General features: G+C 34.0%; 1 protein-coding gene across 1 annotated transcript in view; it reads right to left on the bottom strand.

Annotated features, from left to right (window-relative positions):
* The window catches only part of LOC138692578 (syntenin-1-like), a 29,370-nt gene extending 15,023 nt beyond the window's left edge, over positions 1-14,347 (bottom strand). The window contains exons 1-4 of the mRNA XM_069815574.1: positions 14,121-14,347; positions 6,301-6,359; positions 2,969-3,184; positions 2,710-2,823 (exon numbers count right to left, since the gene is read on the bottom strand). Coding sequence (XP_069671675.1) covers positions 2,710-2,823; positions 2,969-3,184; positions 6,301-6,351 — 381 coding nt within the window. The 5' untranslated portion in view covers positions 6,352-6,359; positions 14,121-14,347. The remainder of the gene's footprint in view (positions 1-2,709; positions 2,824-2,968; positions 3,185-6,300; positions 6,360-14,120) is intronic.
* Positions 14,348-19,007: the final 4,660 nt, after the last annotated feature.

The raw sequence follows: 19,007 nt of genomic DNA, 5'->3' as shown, positions 1-19,007 counted from the left end.
TACCAACCAATAGTTTCAAAACTAGATTTTATAATTGGGTTTTAATTAATCCTTTCTACTCTGTAGACGAGTTTAACATAAATTCATATGAAATTGTTTTTTAATAAATAAAGTTGTTTAAATTTAGTTACAAATTTTAAATTAAGAGTGAAATGTTTTCATTAATTTTTAGAGTTTCAAAATATTTTGTGTTTTCATTTTAATTAAACTTTACTGTTTTCAACTATACGTGTATTTTCAAATGTATTTTTTCCCTTCTGTATTGTGACGAAGCCTATCACTGTATGTTTAATGGCTTAATAAATTTAATCAAATTGAATTAGTTTTATTACATTTGTAAAAATTTGGATCCCAAGCCGCAAAGTAAGTGGCACTGTAATGGGGTCCTCTTTAACCATAAATTTTGGTTATGATATGGTATGGTATGGTATGGTATTTATTTAAATATTTACATTACTCTAGTAGTAAAGAGTATTTGTAGAGAAAGTTACAGGGCCAATAGTAAGCAGTATTTGTAGAGAAAGTTACAGGGCCAATAGTAAGCAGTATTTGTAGAGAAAGTTACAGGGCCAATAGTAAGCAGTATTTGTAGAGAAAGTTACAGGGCCAATAGTAAGCAGTATTTGTAGAGAAAGTTACAGGGCCAATAGTAAGCAGTATTTGTAGAGAAAGTTACAGGGCCAATAGTAAGCAGTATTTGTAGAGAAAGTTACAGGGCCAATAGTAAGCAGTATTTGTAGAGAAAGTTACAGGGCCAATAGTAAGCAGTATTTGTAGAGAAAGTTACAGGGCCAATAGTAAGCAGTATTTGTAGAGAAAGTTACAGGGCCAATAGTAAGCAGTATTTGTAGAGAAAGTTACAGGGCCAATAGTAAGCAGTATTTGTAGAGAAAGTTACAGGGCCAATAGTAAGCAGTATTTGTAGAGAAAGTTACAGGGCCAATAGTAAGCAGTATTTGTAGAGAAAGTTACAGGGCCAATAGTAAGCAGTATTTGTAGAGAAAGTTACAGGGCCAATAGTAAGCAGTATTTGTAGAGAAAGTTACAGGGCCAATAGTAAGCAGTATTTGTAGAGAAAGTTACAGGGCCAATAGTAAGCAGTATTTGTGGAGAAAGTTACAGGGCCAATAGTAAGCAGTATTTGTAGAGAAAGTTACAGGGCCAATAGTAAGCAGTATTTGTAGAGAAAGTTACAGGGCCAATAGTAAGCAGTATTTGTAGAGAAAGTTACAGGGCCAATAGTAAGCAGTATTTGTAGAGAAAGTTACAGGGCCAATAGTAAGCAGTATTTGTAGAGAAAGTTATGGGACAATGTTGTTGGTTACATTAACGTAAATCACTAAAATAAAAAATTTACTGTAAAGTGAAGAAAGTGTCCTAAACACATGGTGAGAACACTGAGAACAATGTATTATTATTGCACACTGGCACAATACACCAAATATAAGGTTTTTTCTTTAAATTTTCAGCAAGATGTCACAGAAAATTTCTACAATGGATGACGAACACATTGTTAAAAGGCATGTCATATCTTTGTGTACTGTGATACTAAAAAATAAAACTATTTTACTAGCTTGAGCAAATAACAAATAACAACTACTTGGGACCCTTACTAAGGAAAGAGAAGACCGGGAAGGCCGAGAGTCAGATGGGCTGACTCCTTCAGGCAGCAGATCGGAACACACTGGAGCAGAGTAGCACAATGTAGGAGAGGATGGAAGGAGCTAGGACGACAGCTAGTAGAGTAGAGACAACGCATCCCAAGGACAAAGTGATACATATCCTAATATGCTAATTTAGTGCGAATTAAACGTAGACCAATGAGTAGGAACTGAAATCACCTGTATGACGAAGCCTAAATATTCTAATGTGATAACTAATGTGCAGAACAGACTAACAGCAATGAGTACAATCCTAAATGACAAAAGTGTTGAATGTTATGTTTTATTTAACGACGCTCGCAACTGCAGAGGTTATATCAGCGTCGCCGGATGTCAAAAATGTTGAATATCTTAGTTATAATTAAGTGACAAAGTGTTAATATTTAGTCATAATTGTCGATGAGTAGTACACAACTCCGCCCACGTGGACTAGCTCGACACGTGAGCAAAACGGATCCAGAGCTTCCCCTCTTGCAGGAGGCCTTAGCCCTTCTAAGGGACACTAATAGGCTATTTCATTCATTCATTCATTCACTAGCTTAATAATTTTAAAGTTATGTTTCTATTGTGTTTACATATCACTCACCATGATAATACTAAGCTAGAAAGTATAAATGGTTTGTTTCATCCTCTATTATGGAGTAAATCCAGGAAAAGAAGTAAGTTTAATTGCTATCACACAGATACAGTCCTTGGACATGGAATATACATAAGATACAATAAAAACTTAAGAAACAACAAAACGTCCATTTCGTCAAAAACTGACTTGGTGCCTTTTTTAACAATGACCGATTCAATTAATAGGAATAGGAAAAAGTGCAAGCAACATTGATTCACAGCGTTTAACTCGGAAATATAGTAGCTGTTTTATTGTGTTATGAAGTCAGACTAACGACATAGCATTTTCAAGTCACGTGACATTTGTTTAATTTTATAGCATTTTTCTTGAAGTTTCATTAAGAAAAATAAAGCTACAATAATATTGCAGGTACCATTTCTCTAATTAAATTAGATATCTTTTAAACACAAACTGTGGATAATATCTTACCTCTCTTATACCATGAGTGACTTGGGCCCTCTGGAGTCCAAGTGATTGACCTGAAAGGGGTGCTACCATTCCAGCAAGTGGTCCAGTTTGAGGTGCGGGAATAGCTACTGCTGTCTGAAACACATTAAGCAATGAACAATAGCTCTTGTTCTCAAGAATTTTAAAAGTTTTAAGTATTTTAAAATTAAGTTATACATTTTATAAACTATCAACCAACAACCTAATCGTTCATATTACAAGTATTTCAATATTTACTTACTGACTGTGGTACAGCTGCAGCATATTCTGGTGCGATTTCAGCAAGAGCTTTTGGTGAAAGATCCAAGCCCATAAATTCAGATAGAACAGGATACAATGAGCCCCCATTGCTCCCAACTGGCATGGGAATTTCTGTTGGGTGCAATGGATATGGAGGTGGTGCAGATGCAACAGGAGGTGCAACTGGTGTGAACTGTGATTCATACCGCTGCTGTGCCTGTAAAGAAATGTTAATGCGTTTAACTGTATAATCCAATGATCAACAAAATGTAACATGGACTTCACGTTTAAAAAATACTGTTAATAAGGTATAGTTGCCATAATGCAGAAACACAAAATCAGGATATAGCAACACGTCAACTCAATTGATAAGAAACATATGAATTTCTAAGAAACTTATGCAGTATTCAACATGGACACCAAATATCGTTCATTTACTAATCAGGGCGAACCATAAGTAATGTCATTAATTTCAGGGGGTTATTCTTCGAGATATTTTAAACAAAAAAAGGTTAATACAATTTTTGCTCGTTTTTGTTTCCTTTCCGAGATAAAGATTGTTTTATATGAAGCATTTCATAACGTGTTTTGGGAAAATCACTGATTTAATTCCCAACATGCTTAGTCAATATAAGAGAGCAGTGTATTATGACAATAAATGATTGAAAGAAATTTAGTTTTGTCCTTTAAATATGTAGAAATTTGATCCTAACAAATTTAACATTTAAAAATTTATTTTCAGAATGAAAGGTTACATTTGTTCGGATCAAATTTTTGCACATTTGAAGGGCAAAACTAAAATTCTTTAGATGATTTATTATCATAATACACTGCTCTCTTAAATTGACAGAGCATATTTGGAATTCAATCAATGGCTTTCCCAAAGCATGCTATGAAATGTTTCATAAAAAACAATTTTTATATCGAAAAGGAAGTAAAAACGAGCAAAGTTATATCAAACTTCTTTGTTTGAAATATCTCAAAGAATAATCCCCTGAAATTAAGGACATGATTTGCAATTAAACCTATATACAAGGTTGAAGTGACATAACCCTGCAGATTTTCAGGGTGAACAGCTCATATTGTATGTAACAAAAATGTGTAATACCATATCGGTAGAAAGTTCATAGTTTTCTCAGAAAAAAAAAAAAAGTTTTTCCCCTAATGTTTAACACTCTCTTATTCGCTAACTATTGCGAGTAAGATCGTGATTTTTGTCCGTATTGATAAAAAATCTAATAAAGAATCATTTATCCCTCTGGCATATTTCAATAGCGTGGACGGTTTTCGTATAAATCACTAATTTCAAGTCACTGAACAATACAACCAGATTCCAACATTGTAGCCAGAAAGGGAGGCAGTTCACGTAAGCTGAATTTGTTGACCTCTTACATCTATATTATGAGAAGAAAGAGGACTGTTACAGGTACCGGCAAGGTTGCCAGACTACTGGAACTTCCAACTTAATTTTCTAATTAACGTGCATTTAATTACAAAACATAATATAGGTTTTCTATTCATTTAAGTGTACCCTATCGTTCCTTTCAAACTGCAGGACTATTTCACTTCCACTCTGTATAGACATAGATACTACATCAATCTTACTTATTTACTTAATATGGACAGAATTAGACACTTCGTATTAAACTTTATCTTATCTACCACCTTCTTATTCGGCATGGACATTATGTTATTACTGTTATTACCATTTACTTTAGCGGCAGACCATTGAAGTCTGTGTATTACCATCATAGTATTACTCATACTTCTCAGAACTGTGAACACAAGAAAGGAACTTTGTTTCTGAATGACCTGCTATTTACATTTTTAATACTAGGCCTATATTGTATCTGCAGAATTGCATTTACTGACCTTAAATGATGATAAGTTCCTTTTCTCTGTCCACTAAGCATTTATCAAAGAAAATATTACTTTAACATTGGCAGTAAGGTTCTCAATCAATTCGCAAGATAATATCCACTTGAGTGTCATTTCGACACCATCCCATAAATTATTGCACTTTTTCAGATTTCTGTTTGACTGCATCCAAAATCGCGGACATCCATCTTTTTGGCTCGGAATTTCTTTGGGGAGAGGGAATACTATTACGCATCTACAACAGCCATTACAGATTTATGATCTTGGCAGTACAAATAATTCCAGTGTTACTGATTTACTACAGGAAAATGCTATTTTAGTTAAGTTCTAACTTCTACATTCGAGCCCTCGTAGTTTTTACATAATTTACCAAGTTCATTCCCTTTCTCCTAATTAGAACGAGTATTACAGTGAACTGCAAGTCATTTTGTATCATTTCTTTGCTAATGTATTTTGTTTCTAAATCATGTATTTAATTCTAACTGTAAACCGTTTCTTGTATTTAATACAATATTCTTTACTATTTCTAAATCACGTAGGTAGTTTGTAACTGTAACTCATTTCTTGTATTACCTGTTTACTATAGATCACTGTTCCTAAATCATGAATTTAATTTATAACTAAGTGATAAGCTTATGTTGTATCATTTCTTTTTTTATGTTCATTTTTTCCTAAGTCAGAGGCCTATATTTAATTTGTAGCTAAGTCATTTTTTGTATCAGGCCTATCTCTTTAGTATTGTTCATTGTTTCTAATTCATGTAACTGCAATGTATTTATTCTACCATTTCTTTATTATTGTTCAACATATCTCAATTTTGTGTTTAATTTAAAACCAACTACAACCTTAATATAGGCCTACCTAAAAGTAAAATAGGGTTTCAATCTTAAAAAAAAATTAAAAAATAACAACAACAACAATAATAATAATAATAATAATAATAATAATAATAATAATAGTAGTAGTAGTAGTAGTAGTAGCAGTAGTAATAATGAGTGGCTGTCTAGGAGATTCTTTAGGCGTCACATGGCAGTAGCTGGTAAGACAGCTGCAGGCAGTTAAAATGACACTCAGTGATAAGATTTTAAATTGGGCACTAATCAAAAACTGCTTTTACAGTATGAATGAATTTATTGAAAATTGTCATAACTGAATAGAAAAAGAACGCCTTACTTAAAAAAACTTTACTTCCTCTTTTCCAGATCCTGACTTCGAGAAGTATGTCTTCTCATGAAAGATGCGATGGTTGAAATTGATTCCTGACTTCAAGAAATACTGCAAACAGGACTTATAGCCGAAATCGACCGAACTGATGATTATTCTATAAAATTCTCCCAAGAAACCAATTATTTGCACCATAAACCACCATAGACAATGACACTAAATAATAAGATCCAATCAGAGACAATCATTTAGGAACGAGAAAGAGAGAGGAAACAATAACAAAATACTTACTGTAGCCAGCTGATCAATTTTCATATCTTCAAGAGATGGATATAGCGACATTTTGACACCTAGAAAACACAGAAATCAACGTAAGAACTAATAAATCCGATTTAAAATTAAAAATAAAATTAGATTCAACTGAGTAAAAATTTAACATTTCTTGATTTTTAGAAGTCACTTAAAACATAGGTACAAAGGATAATGCACCAAGGTGCACGATTTTTGCACTGTGTAATACACATAGATATATAGTTAATGTTTCGGAGCTATATGCTGGCTTCATATGTTGGGCGACTCGTAATCTGGATTCCTATAATGGCCGATTTTCTTGAAACAGTTTCAGGTTAAAAAGTCCACTTCTGAACATCCAGAGGCTAAAACGCCCAAATATAAAAATGTTCAGTGCAAAATTTTCAAGGGAAAATGCCCACAAACAAACATGTCCAAGTTCATTGCTGAATGTCCATGAATAAAAATGACCAAAATGCAACGCTTAATTATTTTAAAGCTCAGGGTCAAGAGAAAAGATTCAGAACAGAATTAAACCAAATTTCTACATACTCCTACTTTCTATTGAAATTTTGACGTCTGGAAAATTCCCTGCAACCTTCTTTGTTCGAATCACATGACTACCACAAAAGAAATTCTGGGTTCTCTATAGCATGTAACACTGAAAAAGGTGTAAAAATGGTCTAATTTTCAGAGGGAAGGTAGTTTTGAATATGAAGAATGATTCATAAAGGACGTCAGCTGACTTGAAACAATATTAGAATATTATGAGCGAAGCTAACCTAACCTAACTTAAATTAACGCGAATAAAAAAAAAATACGTGTTAAAGCTTACCTAACCTAACCTAACCTAACTCAAGTTGGAAGTTTTAGTGTCGCGTGCTATGGAAAAGCTGAAATTCTTGTTCATACCAACAAACAGACCAGCAGGAAACTTAATTCTCTTACATAGACTGGGTAACACCAACTGTTACCGGTTTATGTTTATCCTGTGTTATCTCAGAGCTTGATCTTATCCAGCATAAGTATACAGAGAGAGATAAGTGACGTAAATTCAATAACACAGTTATCAGAAGTAGAATGTGTGTTCAATGAAATCTTGATACCCAAATCTAACCCTTTAAGATTTTTGGGGAGATTAGACAAAATGCACAAGACAAATCCCCATACCTTGACAGTTCCAGGAACATGAACGATCTGAGAAATTCACTCTGTAGAGTCTGTAGCAATGAAGCGGAGAAAGCTGTAACTGTTATAGTTCTTGCACATTTCAAGATAACTGTCACTACATAAGCTTCAGTGTGCAAGGATTTAAATCATGATTTTAATCACTCCATTTTAGTACATAAATCATTGATTTAAATAAAATTATTTTTATGATAAAAATCAGTGAATTATTTTTTAAATTAGATATGTTTACTATTACCGGTAATTTCTGAAGTGATAATTTGCAGATACATCCTATATGTTAACAATGACATACATAATGAGAAAATAATTAAAATCAGTTTGCTTTCTTACAGTTGTCTAATGCTTGTAGTCCATTGTTGTTCAAATTCAAACTGCTATTTTTTTTTTCTTTTCAGTTTGTTTTATGTCATTTCTGAGTTTAATATCTGTGTAGTAGACACAAACTATGCTAAGAGAAGGGTCACGTTATTGAGTGTATTACCTTGTTCTACTTGTAAAATTAACAAGAACGTTGCTGTTAACTTAAAATGAGTAATTCAGGCCGAAAACTTGATCCAGTTAGAGAGATTTTTTTTTTCCCACTTAAAGTGAAAAAGGCATGAAAACTAAATGCAAATCATGTGGTTTAGAAATGCAGGGATTAAATAAATACAAATCATTACCGGTATGTGAAACAATAAGAAGAAATCTAAGAGGTCAAACTACAAAGGACATGCAACTTAAATTTTACAATGTGATGGGATTAACAATATTACTTTATGGAAGTGAATCACGAGTAACTAATAAGTAAACAGGAATAAAAGTGGGTAAAATGCATTTCCTAAGAGCTATTAAAAATTGTTTCCTACAACTTTCCTGTTGCAATTTCGGTTGAGTGCACCACCCATATAGGCTGATGTTTTCCGAATTGCAATACAACAGAAGAACAAATACCTACATTACTACACTTAATGTTGACACATACACTTGGAGTATCTACAATTGAGCCAGACTTTGCAAAGCAACATCAACCATACCACTGATAACCTTATAGTAAGTCTAAAAAACTGGTTTCATTTTTCACAGCAAAGACATGATATAACATAAAATAACTTCGAGTTATTGCAGGTGTCTATTATTTGCATTCTGAAAACCTTCCAATCCTAGTAGAACATTACAAGTTTCAGGGCAAAACATAGGCTACTCTGCAAACACCTCCCAGTCTTACATTAAAGAAAAAGATACCATAGGTAGCAGCGTTGAATGTACAAAATGGTGTTCCAAATTTCAGTTATAGAGCAATCTATGACATTCTCTGCGGCACTCGGCAGCAAGCGGGCCCAGCATCAGCACTTGCCATTCCCGGTGAAAGGGGTACACTACAGTCGCATACTACAGTCTTTCTCTTTCTGTCGCTGTCTTCTCTTTCCCTGCCTTCAAGGACACAGAAAATTGTCACATTGCAACTGATAGCTTCTGTTCAGTTGCCTATGAGCTCTGTTGACGTTTGTACTGATGTACGTACGTCTTAGTCGAAGACTGAAGATTGTGGCTTAATATGGCACCACAAAAGTTTACACTACAACAAAGGATTTATCTTGTCGAATGTTACTTGATAAATAAGAATTGTGGAACAGTGGGACGATGTTTTGCAACGCAATTTCCTGGTGTTTCCGTTCCACATAGACGACTATATTAAATCTCCTAAAAAAAATTTGGAGAAATGGGGTCGGTTCTGAATAAACGTGGAAAGAGAAACTCAAGTGTACTTGAAAAACTCGATGAGATATATGAGGAAGGTTATAACATTCTCCTCGAAAATCTCTTCACAGTCTCTCACAAGAAACGGGTGTTTTGAAAATCACAGTGTTTAGAGCTACTAAAATTCTTAAATGTAAGCACTACAGAGTGATACTAGTGTACGAATTACAGTCTAGAGATAATGTGAGTCACGTGAATTTTTGTAACTGGGTTTCACAAAGTGTTGCCGATGGCATTGTGGATCCTACAGTAATTATTTTTCACAGATGAAGCATGATGTTTTACTTACATGGTCATGTTATAACACAAAACAATAAATAATTACTGGAGTACAGAAAATCTTCATCTAATTCATGAAACTCCTTTACATGAAGTGAAGGTTGGCATATGGTGCGCTGTAACTACACATAGGATTATAGGTCCTATATTTTTTGACAGATATAGAACACAAATATTCAAACCATTTTTTGAACATTTAACCGATATCGAATCAGAGTGATTATTTCCAGCAGGATTCAAGAACTGTCCATACAGCAGCTGAAACATTGAATTTGATAAGCAAAATATTCAAGGACAAGGTTATTAATAGAGATTATAACCCTCTAGGTCCCCCGATTTGTCAGCCTGCGATTTTTATTTATGGGGAAATCTAAAAAATAAAGTACACAAAGACAATCCGTGAGTTAAAAGACAGTATTAAGCGAGAAATCGGAAGAATTACAGAAGCCGAACTTGCACGTGTAAATGTCAAAATCCTTCATAGATGTCAGGATTGTGTTGCAGCAAGGGGGACATCATTTTCAACACCTTCTGTAGTTAAGATTAGTAAACAATATGAATACTGTAATTTTAATAGCCAACTCTAGCAACGGTAGCAGACACAGTTCACCGGAAATGACAAGCACTGACGTCAGGCCCGTCTGCCGCAGAGTGTCATAGAGAATGTCACAGATCATTCTGTAGTAGCAGTAGTACATAGGACTGCAAGCGATCCTTGATGATACAACTACTGATGTGCAATTATTTGTCAACAATTATTTGCAGAATGATGGAAATATGATATAGGTCTAGGCTATCTTTTGTTTGTCTCCAAAGTAATGCTGCTCAAAATAGCGAGCAAACTTAATCAAGTAAAACCTGGGAAAAGTTTAGACTGATTTCAAATTTTGGTACTATAAAGAACAATTTCTTTCACTCCTGAACCAATGCCTCCTTTACATACATATAAGTACAAAACAGTGCTTATAACATGTACAATGAAGTGGATTCTAGCAAGTAGTTACAGTACTTTCAATTCACGAAAAGTTGTAGGCTAGAAAAAATTCCTACCAATGTCTATTAAGAGATTACATTAAAAATGTTCTAATAGACTAGAATATCTGAAAGCGACATACCACTGAAACAGAAGAAAGCATTGCATCAACAAGCAGAAATAAGACCTTTAAAGTTATGGTGAGGTGCAATTAGCCTATTTTCAGTTATCAAGTGATTAGCTTTCTGAGGTGAGAGTTAGTAATGTTAGTATGAACTTGATAAAATCGCCATGTTAACATCAACAAAGCAAGACCTAAAGCCAAGAGTTGTTTTTTTTTTTTCGTATTGCCAGAGTTAAACAGCCTAAATAATTTATCAAGATATCTAGCAGACTTACACTAATCGATAAGAATTATTAAAATATAGGCGTATGTTATGTTTTTTTTTTTTTTTTTTTTTTTTCAGTTAAGTGAAAATAATTTTAACTTTGGTCTAGAATATTATTATTATTATTGTATCTCCAATGGGGGGGGGGGGGAGCCTTATTTTACATATGTATGCTAAGGCTAAAGTTTTACACAAAAATAGGCCTAAGCATACAACAAATTGAAAAGAAAAATAAATTAGCTTACACAATGGAAATAAAACATAAACAATCCGTAATTTAAACATTTCGATTACAAATCAAACATTAGGCATCAATTGAGATATACAGAAAACAATTACAACACATAAACATAACATTTCTTATAGCCGTACCCTATAACACAATTAAGCAACTTTCCCTAACATACATCATAAATTAATACACAACAGTCACACAAACACAATCAAACATCCCATAACTATGACTCACATACACAACAAATCAAGCATCCTCTACAACACATACACTTCAACATGATAACTATACTTTTAAAAGTTACAAATTTGGCTCCCAAAGAATAAATAGGCACTGTTACTAAATAGGCCTGCTGTTATTTTCTACAAGGTCTTAAATACACCTGTAATAAATCTGTGAAATTCCTTTATGCAACATTGCTTCAGAAAAATTTTTGTTATTGGTGGTGAGAAAGTTTTATCGCACATGCTAAGGTGGGTTTCTAGCCGGTATCTCTTGCGTTCTTGTAGCGGGCACTCAAATAACAGGTGGTCGACTGTTTGTGTGGGGGTTCACAGGGACATGAAGAGCCGTTTGGGTTGTCAATTTTGAAACGTTCAAAATATGAATTAAATTTTCCGTGTCCAGTCATGAATTGCGTGGATATGCCATTAGAAAAGTCCTAGAAAACAGAGAGGGTTTGGAATCGAATGGGTTACAACAACTGCTTGTTTATACAGATGACGTGAATATGTTAGAAGAAAATCCACAAACTATTAGGTAAAACACGGAAATTTTACTTGAAGCAAGTAACTTAATGAGATAGTTTTGGAAGTAAATCCTGAAAAAAAAAAACAAAGTACCGTATGTCTTGTGACCAGAACAATGTACAGAATGGAAATATAAAGATCGGAAATTTACCTTTGAAAAGGTGGAAAAATTCAAAGGCTTACCTTGGAACAACAGTATCAAATACAAATGACATTTGAGAGGAAATTAAACGCAAAATAAATATGGGAAATGCCTGCTACTAATCAGCTGAGAAGCTTTAGTCATTCTCTCTGCTCTCAAAAAAGCTGAAAGTTAGAATTTATAAAATAGTTATATTACCCGGTGTTCTGTATGATTGTGAAACTTTGACTCTCATTCGGGGGTAAAAGGAATAAGTTACAGGAGAATGGAGAAAGTTACACAACGCAGAACTGCATGCATTGTATTCTTCACTTAACGTACCTAATTAGGAACATTAAATCCAGACGTTTGAGATGAACAGGGTATGTAGCACGTATGGGTGAATCCAGAAATGTATACAGAGTGTTAATTGGAAGACCCGAGGAAAAAACTTTTGGGGAGACCAAGACATAGATGGGAGGATAATATTAAAATGAATTTGACAGAAGGGATATAATGCTAGAGACTGCATTAATCTTGCTCAGAATAGGATCCGATGGAGGCTTATATGAGGATGGCAATGAACCTCTTTATTTCTTAAAAGCCATTTGTAAGTAAGTGAGGGTAAATGATAAGCTAAGGGATGTCATTTCGTAGTACAGAACTCGAGTTCCTGACGAAAAGAAGCCACACTATAATGTGTAAAGGCTGTGCAGGTTGCAGGGTCCAGTTGCGTTCCTAACGGAAGACTTAGCACTCTGTAAAATCACTTGGATAGCCTAGAAAATGGAAGGCAATAGCTCCAGAGAGCTCCAAGTAAAATATTAATCTTTACTCAATTTGCATTTTATGGTCCAGAGAAAACAGTAGGCCTACTCGTATTTTACGAAAACACTACCAAAAAAATACGAGTATTTTCCTTGAACTATAAATACAATATAACTTAGGCCTAAAAATGGGGTAAAAATTAGCCTAATCTTTTACATGGGCCAAATGTGTGGTAAACGATTTAAGACACATTACTGTGGGTCAATAGAGCTGTTCTCTTTCATTTTCTAGGTTATCCGAGTGATTTTAATGTTCCGAAACAGATTTTCTCAGGAAAGCTACACAAGAGGAGAGACAATTTTCTTTTGCTTCACTGGCTTCTGAGATATATGTAGTAGGCCTAAGTAATAAACACATGGTTTTAGTTTGCAGCCACAAATATTTTCAACATAAAAATCGTTTGATATACTTAGGCCTACGTACCTGTATATCATATTCTAATGCACTGTTATAGCCCCTCCCCCCATTTGTTATTAATGAACAACATTAACATGCGAGAGGTTCTGGGCAAATTACTAGGAAAATGGTCAGTTTTTCCTAATACCGGTACTGCACCCTGGACCACTCTAGTCTTATTTGATTTTGTAAGAATAGCGGAGGGCGGTGCTATAACAATACATTAGAACAAACAGTTAAGTAACAAACGATTTTTATGCTGAAAGTATTTGTGGCTGCACACTGAAACCGCGTGTTTATCACTTTACTACAGCTCACAGAATTCTATAAGAAAAGGAAATTGCTCCTCCTTTGGTGTAGCTTTTCTGGAGAATTAACCGTGAACTATAATGTGATACCCTGAAATATTTACATTTACTGGTGAATAGAAATAATCTCTCACAATAGGAATGGTGTAATCTTACATATGACAATTCTTTGTTACAATATTGTCAATTTATGATATATAATACAGTTGGCCTACTGTTGTCTATTAAAATCATATTGCTGGGCGGTCAAATAGTCGCCTAGTTATTAATTAGCCTACTAATTAAGCCCTATTTTACTTCAAATTTCTACTTTTAGGCTGTGGGTAATCTAGACAATGAATTTAATAACACGTTACTGATCTAACCAAAAACACATCAGTTCACAAATTACTTCTATACACAATAAACGACTAACTTCGCCAAATGCTTAATTACATACACACTCTTCTTTAGAATGACAGTTCACCTAAAACTTACCTGACAAAACATGTAACTTGAATGAATATGCCTACGTTAGATTCGTTTTACATCAATTTTAAATGACTAGATTTGTAGCTTATAAAATAATGTAATAATACGTATTCTTAGCTTAAAATTAAACACATACATACCTTGTTTATTATCAATTATCGAACAGAAACTGGGCACGGACAATTCTTCTCAACTAATTCGCTATGCGATAGGTATCTGGTATGTAATTAACTGCTTATGTGAATTCCCGTCCCGTGCTTCCTTGCAACGAGTGCAATTGACGGCCGCTGATAATGACAATGACGCCTATAGTCATATGATTCAATGCCACGAGTTCTCTCACGTTCCCCGGAAAGAGAAAATCTCTGCTGCATTAACAGACATTCGTTTATTTTACGTAATAATGTTGCAATACAGGAAACAGAAGTAAATAATCCCTGATTAGTCACCTTATTAAAATAATATAGGCGCCAAATTCAAAAATAATTATTTTCATCACAGATTGTATTGTATTCATTGCGAATTGCGAAGCAAGATTAAAAACTCAAAGCATACAAATGAGAATCCTTGATGAGAATCATTAAAATAATAAAGGGACCTCACACGTTCAATAATCACTGTGATCAGTATTTCTCGTCATGACTGCTGGTGACAATTTGGATTTTTTTTTCTTTTCTTCCAGAAATTCAGTGCTATAAGTACTTACCAGGCCAATGTTGGACTTTTGCCTTTTCCATAAATTTATTACAATAAATTATTAATTTTTAACAGAAGTTCTGATCAACTTCATCATAAGCGAAGGTTGTTGTGTTCCTGTTTGCTACATTGTTTCAATTTGCTACTTGCCGAATTCTAACATTCTTTATAGAGTCCCCCTAATAATGGATTAGGATGAGCTCTCAGAGAATTGAAGAACTTTTGTCTAATTAACAATGTTGCTGATAGTGACAATAATAATAATAATAATAATAATAATAATAATAATAATAATAATAATAATAAATGAACAAGTAATAACTGCTTTCTTACTGTGTTAATATTATGGTAAATTACCTGGTTGACTAGTTTCGACGTGGTGTACGTCATTCTTCGAAGCTAAGAACGAAGAATAAGAGTAATAATAAATTTTTAAGCTATTTGATCCACATAGCAGATTTTGTAAGAATTTGGGTGGAGTGTTTTGTCCAGTTAATATTGCACTTAAGCATTTTATTTTATTACTGATGACTGGTACTTGACCTTTCGTCATTTACTCATATGAAGCCAGTTATGTAGACCAATTTACTGACAGAATCGTTGCTCAAGATGCGCCATAGGAGGCTGATCTACACTACACCCGCAATGAGATAAGATGATGATGGAGATTTACTGGGATGCCACTGGGAAACCACAACTCCCGGGGAAAAAAAACTGTATTGGCTGAGCTTGCTCAAAACAAGTTATAAATTGGGGGTATGCCGGGAATCGAATCCATGTCCCCAGGATTATAAGTCCAGCGCTCTAGCCACTAGACCACTGTGGCACTCAGCAGATAATTATTATATCACTAATTTACTGAGTTAATTATGCATAATGAAGGCTATTAATAGGCCTACTGGTATTGGTATATGTCTACACATTTTTTTTTTAGAGATGTATTATGTTTTATCAATTTATACCAATACTGGTATATTCGAAATAGACATTTTTGCAAACCGAAATGCTCTGTTATTCTTGTGGAAATGGTGATGTTGAAAACGACGACGAATTAATGACTATTATAGTGAGAAGACGCTGAGTACGGTATTACGATACTATTTAATTTAATTTTGGGAGCGGATGCTGCGACTCAGAAAAGTATCCAAGAAAATCTATTGTACTAACTCTCCATTAGGGTGCATTCTCAGCCCACCCTGGCTGACTAATTTAAGGTTCTCTGCATATCCAGGTTTCGACCAGGCAACCCACTTGTCCTCATACCAGCCCAGTATCCGGGTAATGCTATAGAATGACGACGAAATAGAGAACCTCGAGGAAAAGCCCTACTGCGACCTCGTCTCCCACAGATGTCACTATGAATTTTTATTTAAAAAATTCCGGGCCAGACCGGGAGTCATACATGTACTGCCTGTGTAACAGGCCATTTATCCATTATATATATATATATATATATATATATATATATATATATATGTAATTAACATTGAAATAATAGGCCTATATTATAAGAAAATAATTTCATACAAAAATTCGGACACATTTCTTCGGCAATTTTCATCTCTTTCTCATATTTACACAGATAGAAACAACAAACTGCAATCATTTCACTTAAATGAAAAAGACTCGATTGAATAAAATACACACATCCTGAATAATTTGCTTCGATGGTTCTTTCAAAATAAGTTTTTTCACGATAGTGCATAAAGTTGCATTTTACCCACTGTTATCAGTATCTACATAAAGTGAGCATTTAAAATACTTCCGTAAAAAAAAGAAAGTAATCACTTTACGCACTGATATTCATTTGACATACTGCCAGAGAAAATGCAATATTCAGTGTACAAACTTCAATCAGTAGGAAATTAATGCATTATCTCGATCTTTCATGACGTAAATATTACAAATAAGTGACGTAACACAAATAAGTAACAAGTTTAACATTATTATTTACATTTCAGCCCGTATTATTCTGAAGTTATACAATTGGCTATGTAGTACTCATTGCAATAAGATATAGCGTTGAATTTTTTCTAACCACTTTGTTGATTATGGCCAGTTTAGACGACCACGAAATCGTGATCAAGAATAAAACAGACTGTCATTCAATTGATACCGGTACTTATTTCTTTATGGTTCTGAGTTTAGACGGCCATGACATCATGATCTTATAACTTCTCCAACTTGAAATATTCATTTAATGTAAATTTGTGTTGTCATAGAAAAAAAACATTATATAGTACATACCGGTATTCTTAAAGTTATCTTTTAGGCCCTCGAGCCAAAAAGAGACCTTTACGGACTTGTATCATAAATAACTATTAAACTATGCAAATGAAAAAAATATTGACATAACTTCCTGAATCCTGAGACATTTGTTGTTTTATTTTTAAAGTTCAATATGATTCTACACTTAAAAAAAGTCACTGACGAGGTATATTATACCATACTTCGGATCTCTGCACATCCATCTTATATCATAATCATGTATGAAGGAGTCAGAAGGATATACTGATTCTGCATAATGATTAACGACCATATTTACCTAATTAATACTAAATTAATACAAACCATGACGGACCATAACCATTTATTACGGGATGGAACAGGAAGGTTCCTAAAATTCACTTTGCTCCGGTCCATTTTGAGCCCTTATTACTGGTAAGTTATGGTATGGTAATGTTATAAGTTCAAATTAATATATTTTAAGCATGAGACCATAGGTACTGTTTGAGCCAGTTTGTAAGCCGAAAAATGTTTTATACTTTATTGCTCTGCCAATATGGACTACCTATTGAGAGTTGAAACTTGAAATATGTTCAGTCACTGGTACAGCTCAGGCAGTAGTGCTTTCATCTTGTGATCCGTAGTTGCACTCGGGTGTGGGATTGAATACAATATTCAGTGAAGAAAATTTTTTCTGCAATGAAACTGTTGTGGAGATCCAAAAAATCCAGAATGATTTTAGAAACTGTTCGAGCCATGCTTGCTATCTTAACCAACTTCAATATGACCTGTCAGGAATTTGCTGCAAAACTGGAATCTAGAGAAGACCTGTTTAAAAAAAATTCACTCTTCTGAAAATAGCATCAGTTTAAGTAGCAGTTAAGTAGAATAAACATTTTTAGTGTGTAAATAGAATGGGTATTTTAGTTTTTCAAGGCGTGTAAAACAATAGGTCTATAAATGAATGGCAAACTAACAGAAATGTTAAAGGTAGTTTTTTTTATATATCAATATCTGTCTCTGGAAACTGTGAAAAGAAAAGAATCTGGTAATCTTAATCTAGTGTAACATTACTTATTTTACACTCCAAAAACGGTGGCTTTGGTTATAATGAGTTGTTTTAGACGAAGTTGTTAATTTTTAATGTTATAACAATTAGTGATATGGATAAGTACTGTCTAAGAGATTTACTGTGACTACTTTGTGGGCCATATGACGAAAACTAGGCTCAATTGTGGACAGCTTGAAGTGTTGCTTACAAGCAAACATTCTCAAGGGGGGCATAAAAAAGTTATTTTTTTTCTTCCACAATGTTAATAATGTCAAAACAAGTGCTTATACAAATTTTGGCCACTCGAGTGCAATTACGAAAGCTGCCAGAAAGTAAGTTTCCCTGGGACTGTTTACAGAAAGAAAACAAAATTTCAGGGAAGTTTCACTGGAACACATGCAGTAATTGTTGAGTTATTTTTCAACATATTTCTCACCGGAATTGAAACATTTGGGTTCAATAGAGAGGTGCAGATGGCTGTCACACATTGGCTGTGATCCCAGGTGGCAGATTTCTACGACATAGGGATACAAAAGTCAGGCAGATTTCTACGACACAGAGATACAAAAGTTAATTTCATGATATGATGTCTCAATTCCGGTGGAGTATATGTTGAAAAACAGCTCAACAATTTATTGCTGTACCTCTTCCAATAAATCTTTCCATGAAACAGTTTTCTTTCTGTAAATGGCCACAGTGAAACTTTCCTTCTGGACGGCTCTCGTAATTGCACTCGAGTGCCAAAATTGTATAAGCATTTGCTTAGACATTATTACTCCGTAACATGGTGGAAGAAAAAAAAAATTTTTATCTGCCCCCATGAGAATTTTTGCTTGTTAGCTGTAAGGTTTTAAATTGGACGCACTATGGTACAGAAGGGTAGATGAGAAATAATTGAAACAAGTAATGTTGAAATAAATTTTTCTTTACTATATACAAAATAATATGTACCCTCATGACTCTCAAAGTGGTCTAATATGAAAAAGAATACAACAGGAATCTAAGTTATATCAATGATATTTCAATACCCTATATTTAATTTTGAAAGGTGTAT

The sequence above is a fragment of the Periplaneta americana genome, chromosome 17 (assembly GCF_040183065.1).
Source record: "Periplaneta americana isolate PAMFEO1 chromosome 17, P.americana_PAMFEO1_priV1, whole genome shotgun sequence".
NCBI lineage: Eukaryota > Metazoa > Arthropoda > Insecta > Blattodea > Blattidae > Periplaneta > Periplaneta americana.
This window is presented reverse-complemented; position numbering and strand designations above follow the sequence as displayed.